Below are 12,500 nucleotides of genomic sequence, written 5' to 3' on the forward strand. Positions count from 1 at the left end.
TCCATGAGTGTAGTGGGTGCTTTTTATGTGCCACCGGCACAGGTGTCAGGCAAGGCTGGCAATGACCACGATCGGTTGGTGCTTTTTACGTGCCACTGGCACGGAGGCCAGTCAAGGCGGCGCTGGCAATGGCCACGTTCGGATGGATCTTTTTATGTGCTACTGGCACTGAGAGAGAGAGAGCAATGTATATTGCAAAAATTTTCAACATGTGAAATATTAGTCCCTTCTTTTCATTGCCTGTTACAGATGCTATTTCTGTGTTCCCTTCTGTTGAAGAGTGTAGGCTCAAAACGTAAAAGACTATCTCATTTCTCAAGTGTTAAACTAATACATCTGTTTGTTGCTTTGTCTTTGTCGTTGGTTTTTTGATTTTTTGTAAATTCCATCTATCTATATATATATACATACACACACTCACATATATCATTTAATGTATAGAGTATAAAAATAAGAGCTACTAATAGTTTCTTACTTTAGAGACATGGGTCTAGGCAAGTTTTATAACACGCCTTGTGTCTCAAAGCAATCTTCAGGCTTTGACCACATGGTCTATTCCATTTGCAAATAAGGATGCTGGTATAAGAGAAATCACAAGAAAGTATAAGAAGGTAGATACAAAAAGTGGAAAGATGAATAAAAACAGAAAAAGTAAAAAAAATTACGATTATGTCTCCTTTTACTATAATGACAGTTGTTGTAGAATCATTCAACGGAGAGGGATCCAAAGTCTGTGAGACACCTACTCAATCCTAAGAGGGTGGTGTCCGCCAGTTTGCCAGAAGAAATTTGGGATCTTCGTGGTTTTTATCGATGTTTACAATTTTATTCCAATTGTCCTCAAATTTGGTATATGGATTAAGTTTTGTACACTAGTTATGAAAATGAAATTCATTTTCCCTATAAATCCATAATTACAAAATTATTAGCCTTAAAAATTTGCCAATTTTGGGTATTTTAGCCAATGTATTTTAGCCAGTGAGTATTTTAGACATCACCATGGCAAAGAAGTATGTTTCTATAGTAACCATAGCAAAAAAGCACCACGTGTTCCATAGCTGATTGTGAAGAACTCTGTTTCCATAGTGACCAAAGATGCTGCACATGTGCACAGGTGTGTAACCACCACTTGTTCTATAATTGTTTGTTCTCATAACAGATGGAACTCACACTCAACAATTTTAATTTAATGTTTTGACATGCCAATGCCCCCACCCCAACCCCCTGATGAGAGAAGAGGCAGCAAATGCACTGTTTTCTGATTGGCTGAAAATTCTGAATATTATCAAACTTTGAACACCTGTAACATTTTTGCCAAAAATTTTCTGGTATAAATGAATAACAAATTCAGATTCAGTGCTAAAAATTATATCTATATGATACATTAAAACAATTTTTTAAAGATAATTGTAAACAGTGACGAAAACCACAAAGATCTGAAATTTGTCCATATCCTTGCATTTGCTGAATTTTATATCTAAAAAGAATGTGTGACCTTTCAGCTACACTTAAATTGCATTTTTTGATCCATTAACATATGGCATGGATTTCTCTAAGATTCTCCACCTGATTGTATGTGGTAAGCAGTTGGTCTTCAAAACCCATATATGGTTAGCCAACTTAATGGTTTTACTGCTGTTGATGTGCTGGAAAGAAGATAGGTGGTTTGCATAACATCTTTTGAAATCCCCTTCACATAACTTGATGTTTCTCTTTTTGGTTAAGTTATCTTGAAGCATTACTGTGACTTCTGCCTCATATCCCATATACATGCATACATACATACATGCATGCATGTATGTTCTCTTTCTCCTTTTAATCTAGAGTAAATTTTAACTGGTCATTTAGTCGGTAGCAAGGTTGTGACTGAAAGTATCTTGTTTTAACCACCATCCTTTAATCTGAAGAAGATCTTGCAGATTTTTGTAGTCTCAGGTACTGTGATCAGTTGTAGCATGTACGTATGCATACATGATGCATGTATGCATGATTAGTATTTAGATGTACTTCACTATTATATCTTTCTATGCAGTTTGAATTAAAATCCCCTAATAGTAGTAACTATTGTATCCCTATGTGTGTTGAGTATTTGGTTATAATTTCTACTACTAATATATCCATATCTCCCAATGTGGTCCCTATCTAAATCAATCTGTATTTGAGTGTGTTTGAAACTATTGTGATATTCATCAATATCTAAAACAAAACTGTTTCAATAAAACAATGAGAACGAACATTACTTATGTTAACTGTTATATTGTTGTTTTGAAAGAGTTTTCTTTTGGCCGAATTGATTTTAGATTTAGGAAAACCTGCATTTCTACTGTATTGCACAACACATTTGTAAAAAATTACTTTGAAAAACTTTTCAAAAATAAACCACTAAAAAATAGAAATGGTGACTTTGGTGGTTTCTAAAATAGTGGAACAGACATACTCAAAGAGAGCATAAACCAATCAAACAGGATAAAAACAGAGGTAGTGAGGTGTTTTCTGGTGCGTTTGATATTTCTTTCTCATTTGGATAGTAGTAGTGATGATGATGGTGGTGGTGGTGGTGGTGGTGGTAGCGGTGGTACCAAAACGAAAAAAAAAAACTTGAATCATATATAAAAATGTAATTCTTGGCTGCAGCAGCAGGAATGTTTATTTTTGTTTTTCGTCTTTTTTTTTACTTCAATGGAAATATAGATTTATACTGATCTCTACTGAAAGATACCAACGTAGAAGAACACGGAAAAGATTACTTTCCAAAACTGAAGCACTTACAATTACCACACACATGCATGCATACACACAATTATACACACACACATGTACACACACTCAAGTACACACATACATAACGTCACAATCATTTTATAGCCATTTTTTTATATTGGCATGTGTTGGCCAAGTCACAAAGCACTACATCTTACATCCACCCCAGCACACATACACACACTCACAGAACACACATATAATGCATACACATGCACATGTATGCACACTCACATATCTTCTTACACACACCTGCTTACACACTCACATACACACATGCATACTCACACACATTTATGCATACACTCTCATACACACACTGACATACAGACATGCACATATACAAACAGCTCACATACATACACACTCGCATATACAAATGCATGCACACATGCATGCATGAGTGTGTGTATACAAGTTCATACACATACCCACATGCACACATACCCACTTATGTGCACACATACCCACTTATGTGCACACACACACATGCATGCACACATACATACACACACATTTACACATGCTCACATACATATCCACTTATGCACAGACACATGCATGTTCACACACATACATGCTTGCACACACTCACATAGATACATTCACACACATGTTCCTATTCTTTTATTCTTTTATTTGTTTCAGTCATTGTTTCAGACTGCAGCCATGCTGGAGCACCACCTTTAGTCAAGCAAATCAACCCCAAGTACTTATTTTATCGGCGTCCCTTGCCGAATCACTAAGTTGTGGGGACATAAACACACCAACATCGGTTGTCAAGCGATGCTGGGGACACACACACACAAACACAGACACACACACACACACACACACACACACACACACACACACCACACACACACACACACACATATATATACTCACATAGCCCCCAGCAACATTCACATGATTGCTACTTTAGAGGAAGATACTCCATCTTTATCAACAATGCAAAAGTGGGTAGCTGAATTTTGGAGGGGAAGGGAAAATCTTGAAGATGACCCAAGCATTGGATATTCTGCAACTATCACCATATTGAGAAAAAACATTGTATTCACCACATGGTGATGGATGACAAGTGATTGATGATAATCAAAAATTCAATGCTATTAGCATAGCCCATGAGAGAGTTGAGACTATTCTGCACAATGAATTGTACACCCAATCTCACTAAGTTTTCTGCTCAGTGGGTGTCATGTCTTCTGATACCTGATCAAAAATGCACCAGGCTGATCACATCACAAGAAAATCTGACATTGTTTGAGGCAGATTCAACTGGTTTCCCTGAATGTTTCTTAAGCCAAGATGAGTGTTGGATTCAACACTTTGATCTAGAGACAAAGAGACAATTTGTGAGGTAGAAACCCCCAATCTCACGTGTTCCAAACGTGGCCACAGTCGTTTTATCAGCAAGGTAGGTGATGGCCTCAGTTTTTTGGGGATGCAAAAGGCATTGTGTTTACTGACTATCTTCAAAAGGGCCACACCATCAAAAGAGAGTACTATGCCAACTTGCTGAGGCTGTTATGAAAGGCTATCAAGACTAAATGCCCCAAAAAACTGATGAAAGTGTTCTTTCTTCTTCAGGACAATGCTCCAGAATACAAGTCTGTTATATCCTTATGAATAAACAAATACACTGCAACAGTGTAATAGTAATATAATCAAAACAAACAGCAGTAACCACATGGAATGTCATGGCAATCTTTTAAGAACCAACAGTTCAACATGCTAACTCGTACTGTAAACTTTGAACTATCAACACACGAACTGTGGAACTTGCATGAACTACCTCACTTACTCCGATCGCTACTATTTATGTGTAGTGGTTCGGTCCATTCTTGCTAGGGGGCATCATACTCTCACACAACAAAATCTTTGGTTTCAGTGGCTGTTGTACATGACTGTGGTTTTGATCTAGTTAATCAACCTCCCTATTCTCTTGATTTGACCCCATCTGACTATGATCTGTTCCCCACCATGAAAAGACACTTGGCTGGGAACCAGTATCATAGTGATGATGACATCATAACTGCTCTTGATGGCTCTTTTGACCAGCTGGACAAAAGCTTCTTCACCAGTGGGATCCAAGCACTGCAACACAGATGGAAGAAGTGTGTGGGCCACAAGGAGGTCTATGTTGAAAAATAAACCTCATTTGGTCACATCCTATGAGAATATCTTGGTCAGCTGATGAACTTTTCAGCTAACCCTTGTATTATGTTGATTTTTTCAGCTAAAATTCTTCAAGGTGGTGCCTCAGCATGGCTACAGTCCAATTACTGAAACAAATAAAAAATAAAAGATACCTCCATTCTATCCATCATAAACCTCTTCTTTCTTCTGCAACACTCAAACCTGTTATTATTCATAAATCTGATACTTGCTACATATGACATCATGGACCTAGCTACAAAGCTACATCCTATCTCTGCTGGAACTACTGCACATTCCTATCCATGTCTTTCTCATACCACTATGTTCTTCATATTTTAAACACTTCTTTTCATCTGCCTACTTTATATTCTCAAGGAACCATTAACCTTACTAAGACTTTCTTTGTCAGATCAAACTGTACAATTATATCGTATTACTCCATCATTGCAATCTGTCTTGGAAATATGATTGCTTCCTTCAGATCTGCTCATCTTCTGAGTTATTAACATCATCCAGAAATCAAAGTCTTGTCTTTCCTTTCTCTACACTCTTCTATTGCTTTTTTTTTTAACCTCCCTTGTGCAAGACAACTAGTTGTATCTTGGTGTTGATTCTCACTACATTGATAATGTTGCGTTAATGTTTTAGTGCTGTAGTAAGACTGTTAAATACCTGGTTATGGTACTAGGTGTATTCTACCATAGATAACTGATTTGCTGTCGGTATATGTTCCTGTGTCAATTAATTGTGTTGATCCACTATTCATTCTATGCCAGAGAAATACATCAATCTCAACAGAAATTGCAAGTTGCTGGCTCCATTCCCCACATAATGCTCTCTACTAACTTTCTTCACTCTGCTGTCACTTATTCTGTACATTATTTTCCTGACACTGTTGTTTTTGTCACTCATTCTTCCTTCTCAATTTCACAAATTTCTCTGATCCTGACAATATTAATCAACCATTCTTAATCGGAAGAAATATCCATTTGTTATTATATGTCCTCATCCATCCAAGGTGAGTCCTTCACAGCTCAAGTAATTTCTTTTCATTTCTAGCTAGAAATTGGGCACCTGAACAGATTTCCTTGCATGCAATTTATTTCTTGTCAACATTATAGGCTGTGTTCAACCAAGTAACAGGATGCAGGAAGAGAAAGATGAGAGGGATAGAAGAGGAAACACTGGAAGTGAGAGAAAGTGAAAAGGAAGAGAGCAATGGGTGATTGAGATAGATAGATAGATAGATAGGTAGGTAGGTAGGTAGGTAGGTAGGTAGGTAGGTAGGTAGGTAGGTGGGTGGGTTTTAGGTAGGTAGGTGGTTGGGTTTTAGGTAGGTAGGTGGTTGGGTAGGCAGATAGGTATGTAGGTAGGTTGATTGATTGATTGATTGAGTGATTGAGTGATGGATACAAAGAATGAGTGGTAAAGCTAAAAGTAACATTAGAGATTGATATTAATGAAGATGTATAGATACATATATATTGATGGCAAGATATATATTCATTGTCTCTCTCCCTCTCTCTCTCTCTCTCACACACACACGCACTCATTTAAATGATCAAACTGGTGATCACTCTGTGAAATAAACAGCAGAACAAATAATTATGATCTATTCCATTTCAAAGTGGATAATGTTTCAGTAGATAATTAGAATTAATCAATAAGGGAGGCCTCCATAAATATCAAGTCATCCTATAAGTTCTGTCTAATTTTCCCTTTTTTAAAACTGAATGAAATTTAATAGTATTTTAGAATGTCTAATGGAATTAAAAATTATTTTTATGCATTTGTGTACATTTAAACTAATTAAATATTATTTTACAGAATAATAGAATTAAAATTTCTTTGATTAAAACCCTTTCTAACATGGAAGTATCCAAAGAGCATTTGAGGCACATAATGCTTTATGAGAACAAAAAAGGAAACTCTGCAGCCAAGGCAACTCGAAATATACACTCAGATAATGGGAAAGAATGCTTGAATGACAGAACCTGCAGAAGATAATTTGCAAAATTCAGAAGTGGAAATTTCAGCCTTGAAGATAAAGGTCGAACAGAACGTTCAGTTGAGTTTGAGGATAAGCTCCTTGAGGCATTACTTGAAGAAAATCCTGCATTATCAGTTGAAGAATTGGCAATAAAGCTTAGCTGAAACCATACAACTGTTCATTGTCATCTTCAACAATTTGGAAAGGTTCCTGAACTTGGAAAATGGGTGCATCAGGAATTGTCCAAAAGCAACCATAAATCCTGAGTTGACATCTACTCTTCTCTCCATTCTCGCCAACTCATTTCACCCTTTTTGGATAGACTTGTGACTGGTGATGAAAAATGTATCTTCTATTGAAATGTTAAATGTCATAAACAGTGGCTTGATAGAAGGGAAAAGGCTCAACCACAACCGAGAAGGGAACTTCATGGGAAAAAGGTTCTTCTCACTATCTGGTGGGATTGCAAAGGAGTAATTCACTTTGAATTGTTACCACCAAATGCAACAATCGATGCTCAAGTCTACTGTGAGCAATTAAAGTGTTTGAACCAAGCTTTGAAGAAAAAAGATCCGCTTTAGTGAATCGAAAAGGAGTGATGTTTCATCAGGAAAATGCGCAACCCCACACTGCAAAGATCACATCACAGAAGATCGAAGAGCTTGGTTGGGAAAAAATTCCTCATCCACCTTATTCTCCCGACCTAGCTCCTTCAGACTACCATTTGTTTTGTAGTTTACAGAATCATATGGGGGACATAACTTTCGCAAGCCAGGAAGAGGTTGAAACTGAACTGACATTTCAGAGTTCTTCGCTTTGAAACCATTCATACAGAGATGTAATGGGTTGTCCAGAAAGTTTGTACCGATTTTTAAAGGCAAGAAAAAGGTCAATAAATACTTGGCATTCATCATCATCATCATAATCATTATCATCATCATTGTTTAATGTCTGCTTTCCATAGGTTGAACGATTTGACTGAGGTCTGGCGAACCAGATGGCTGCACAAGACTCCAATCTGATCTGGCAGAGTTTCTACCACTGGATGCCCTTCCTAACACCAACCACCCCAGTGTAGTGGGTGCTTTTACATGCCACCAGCACGAGAGCCAGTCAGGCGGTACTGGCAACGGCCACACTCAAATGGTGCTTTTTATGTGCCACCTGCACAGAAGCCAGTCCAGTGGTACTGGCAACGACCTCGCTCGAATGTTTTTCACATGCCTCCAGCACAAGTGCCAGTAAGGCGACACGGTTAACAATCACGCTTGAATGGTATTTTTTATGTGCCATCGGCATGGAGGCCAGCTTGTTGCTCTGGCAACGATCACGCTTGTATGGTACTCTTAGTGCTCCATTAGCATGGATGCCAGTCTTCAAATTTGATTTCGATTTCGATTTCACTTGCCTCAACAGGTCTTCGCATGCAGAGTTTAGTGTCCAATGAAGGAAAGGTACACCCCTGGCATAGGCCACAAGGTTATAGTCTCACTTGCGCTTGCCAAGTCTTCTCAAGCACAGCATATATCCAAAGGTCCCGGTCACTAGTCATTGCCTCGGTGAGGCCCAATGTTCAAAGGTCATGCTTCACCACCTCATCCCAGGTTTTCCTGGGTCTACCTCTTCAGGTTCAGTGTGTAATGCACCAAAATCTGGATGCCTTAAGACTTCTGTGACTGAAAAAAATGAGATGTTAGTGGCTATGACATTTGTGAAGAGTCCAAAGAAGTTCACACGATGTGCTTTCTCTATAACTATCCATACTAAAACATCATTGGAATGCCTAATGCATAAGCTGAAATTAAAACCTTTCTCTCCACAACTGGTACATGGTCTTTTGGAGGATGACCCAGATTGCTGGCTGCAATTCTGAGAAATGATGCATGACCAAATTGCTAATGAGCAACCAGACTATCTGAATAAGATCATCTGGTCAGATGAGGCTTGTTTCAAATTATCTAGTAATGTAAACAGGCATAATTGCGTGTACTGGGCTAATGAAAATCTGCATTTGACTATAGAATCTCAACTGAACCAGCCTGGCCTTACAGGTTTGGGTTGCACTTTCAAGCAAAGGTGTTATTGGATCCAGTTTCTTTGATAGAACTGTAAATGGAGAGAGCTACTTGGAAATGCTTCATGACATGGTAGTTCCACAACTCAGAATCAAAGCTAACTCTGATGAACTGTTCTTTCAACAAGAGGGAGCACCTCCACATTATGCATTGACTGTAAGAGACTACCTTAACCAAGCTTTTCCACAGCTTTGGTTTGGAAGACTGGGCAGCATCGAATGGCCACCACGTTCACCTGACCTGACACCAATGGATTTCTTTTTAGGGGTGTTATAAAGAACAAGATTAATGAGAAGAATCCCAAAACAGTAAATGAATTAAAAGATTACATTTCTGATGCATTCACTGAAATTGACGGATATCTGAATTTGTGCCACACTGTGTGTCAGAGTGTTCTGAAGAGGTTTGAAGAATGTTGCAATGTTGAAGGAGGATATTTTGAGCATCTGAGAGATTAAACATTGTCTGTTTAAGATGTGCATAAATAATATGATTGTAAGATAGAAATTTTAATGTAATAAAATGTTTTAAAAGAAATTTGAAGTGCGTACATGATAACTGTAAACCTATTTTTAGACCACCCTGTATATATATATATATATATATTCCATTTCGCGACCGTTGCCAGTGCCGCCCCGACTGGCCTCATGCCGGTGGCACGTAAAAAGCACCATCCGTTCGTGTCCGTTGCCAGCCTCGCCTGGCCCTCGTGTCTGGCACCTGTGCGGGTGGCACGTAAAAAGCACCCACTACACTCACGGAGTGGTTGGCGTTAGGAAGGGCATCCAGCCGTAGAAACACTGCCAGATTTGACTGGGCCTGATGAAGCCTTCTGGCTTCACAGACCCCAGTAGAACCGTCCAACCCATGCTAGCATGGAAAACGGACGCTAAACGATGATGATGATGATGATGATATATATATATATATATATAGGACATGAAGGGTTTAGTTCACGGGTGATCTAAACAAATAGGTATGCTGAGTAAGTGTTATAATTGGTCATCTGTTAGGTTCCAATGTCCTTTTCTCCTAATGTGTGTGTGTGTGTATTTGTGTATGTATGTATGTATGTATGTATTAGTAAAAAGTAAGGGATTACCCCAGAATGATTACCAGTTTGCTCTCAGTTAGGCATTCAAAATATGTTATTCAACAGTTAACATATAAGTCCAATAAAGTTCTTATAAAGTAAGAAATTACTTGAATATTCTGTTAGATAATTCTGAATATATTTCCTTGACTCTGTAGGTTCCCTGGAGTATAAATATTGACAATATTAATAGTAAGAATTATTCGGAAGTAACAATAGCATTACCTTTAATTCTATAATTATATACTGCCTCTTAAGACTAACACGTGTTTCATTTGCATTGATTAGTAATTGTTGCAATTGCAACCCTATTATAAAAGGGTGTAGAGTCTTCAGGGTCTTAACTTAACTCAGTATGGCTGTTTAATGATTTTCTATTGTAAATTCTGCATTGCATAATGTAGAGTTGTTCATTAAGTCAGACGCGAACAATCTTTATTTCCAGTTCTTATTGAATAATCATCTTCAATCCATCATTTCAAAGAGAAGATTACATAACACACCACACACACGCATGCATGCATGAGCACATACAGACACATGTACATAAACACATAGGTACATAGACACATTATATACATGCATGCAATTAGGCATCCATGCTTACACCTATAGAGACACATACATATATGCAAACCGAAAAATAGGTAGAGGTACATTATCAAACACACAGGTATATTAAGAATAATGAAACATTTGGAGAAAGAGAAGAGAAAATTGAAAGTAAAATTATTGTTTTTCTTTGTTTCAGTTGATCTTCACAGACGTGAAGAATAAACAGATCTTTCTGACCTACAATGAAGCTGAGCATATGATACGAGTTTCCATAGATTTTACACCCAACAGAATTGTACTGCACCCAACTATGGAAGACTGGGTTCTTGGGTATGATTTGAAAGCTGGAAAGGTAAGAATTGTTTACACAGTTTGTCATTACTGTCAACATCATCATTTCCTCATCACCACCATTGTTGTCAATATCATCATCACTCTCATCATCATCATCATCACTATTATCCCTTTCATCAAAATCAAAATCTCGGTTGTTAATTGCAAGTTCACTCATCATTTCATCCAGTTGGTTGATGTATACATGTGCTGTAATTGACTTACCAGACCTCATGATGCTTTTATGGATAACACCAGCACTGGACCACCAAACAGACACCATTAGCCTTTCCTGGTGAATATTCTTACTTGGATTGTGTTTTGGCACTTTGTCTCTACCCAACAAATGTGCAGAACGCTTGCTATTGTAAAAAGAAATCCATTTCTTCATCACATGTAACAATACGATGCAAAAATGGTTCACTTTTATGCTGTGACAGCAAAGAACAGCAAGTTTCAAAACATGTCATTTGGTGCTTGTTCAGTTCATGTGGTACTCACTTGTCCAGCTTCTTTACCTTGCTGATTTATTTCAAATGGTCCAATACAGTTGGAATCAAAACATAAAACCTTGCTGCTAACTCACACATAGTTTGAGATGTATCTGCTTTCACTACAGTTTCCAGCTCATCATTATCCACCTTGGTCTCAGGTCTACCACAGGGCTGATTTTCAAGAGTAAAGTCACTAAACCGGAACTTCTCAAACCATGGTTGTACAGTGTTCTCATTTGCACCATCTTCACCAAACACCTCATTCATGTTTTGAGCTGTCTGAGATGGATGCATTGTTTCCATGACGGAACTCATATTCATAAACAACAGGAATTTTTTTTATCTATCCATGGGTTCACAATAATTGATTTACAAGAGAAAACTCACAACATAATCAGAGACTATGAATTGCATTTTGAAAAGTGATGATGTAACTTTTTAATGTTGTAAAACAAAGAATTGTCAGGATAAGACATTAGAGTTGACAACTGTCAAACTTGGTGCATAAGAAAATTGGACATTTCATTGTTAATGACCTGATACAAATAGGAACAATGCAATAACAGAATATATTTAGAAATGTGTGCGTGTGTGTGTGTGTGTGTGTGTGTGTGTGTGTGTGTATGTGTATGTGTGTAAAGGTATAATATAAAGATAAGGTATCAATCTAACTAGAAACAGGAAAAAATAGATGGAAAAGTCATTTATGCTTCAAGTCTGCACTCTTCTTCTGTAAGAAAGAATAGATAAGGATACCAACATTTTACCACTGACAATGTCTTTTCTATCTTCTCCTTTTTCCTTTCCTCACTTTTTTCTTTTCTTTCCTTTCAGTCTTTTTTTTTCTCTTCATTTTATCAATTTCCATCTTCTATGGTTTTTGAAGATATAACTTCTATCAGGTTTAAAGCTGTTATATTTGTAATGCATGATATACAACAAATTCATTAAATTATCTTAATTAACTCTAATGATACAATAGCTAAAACATAACGGCCTTGATGTAACAAAAGATTGAACAAAATAAATTTATTTTCAAC

At 37.4% G+C, this 12,500-nt stretch overlaps 1 protein-coding gene across 1 annotated transcript in view; it reads left to right on the forward strand.

The window, feature by feature from the left end:
• Window positions 1-12,500, forward strand: part of LOC115219083 (VPS10 domain-containing receptor SorCS3-like) — a 722,157-nt gene that overhangs the window by 348,606 nt on the left and 361,051 nt on the right. Inside the window, exon 4 of the mRNA XM_029789149.2 lies at window positions 10,830-10,985. Coding sequence (XP_029645009.1) covers window positions 10,890-10,985 — 96 coding nt within the window. The 5' untranslated portion in view covers window positions 10,830-10,889. The remainder of the gene's footprint in view (window positions 1-10,829; window positions 10,986-12,500) is intronic.

Source organism: Octopus sinensis, linkage group LG14 (genome assembly GCF_006345805.1).
Source record: "Octopus sinensis linkage group LG14, ASM634580v1, whole genome shotgun sequence".
NCBI classification, from domain to species: Eukaryota; Metazoa; Mollusca; class Cephalopoda; order Octopoda; family Octopodidae; genus Octopus; species Octopus sinensis.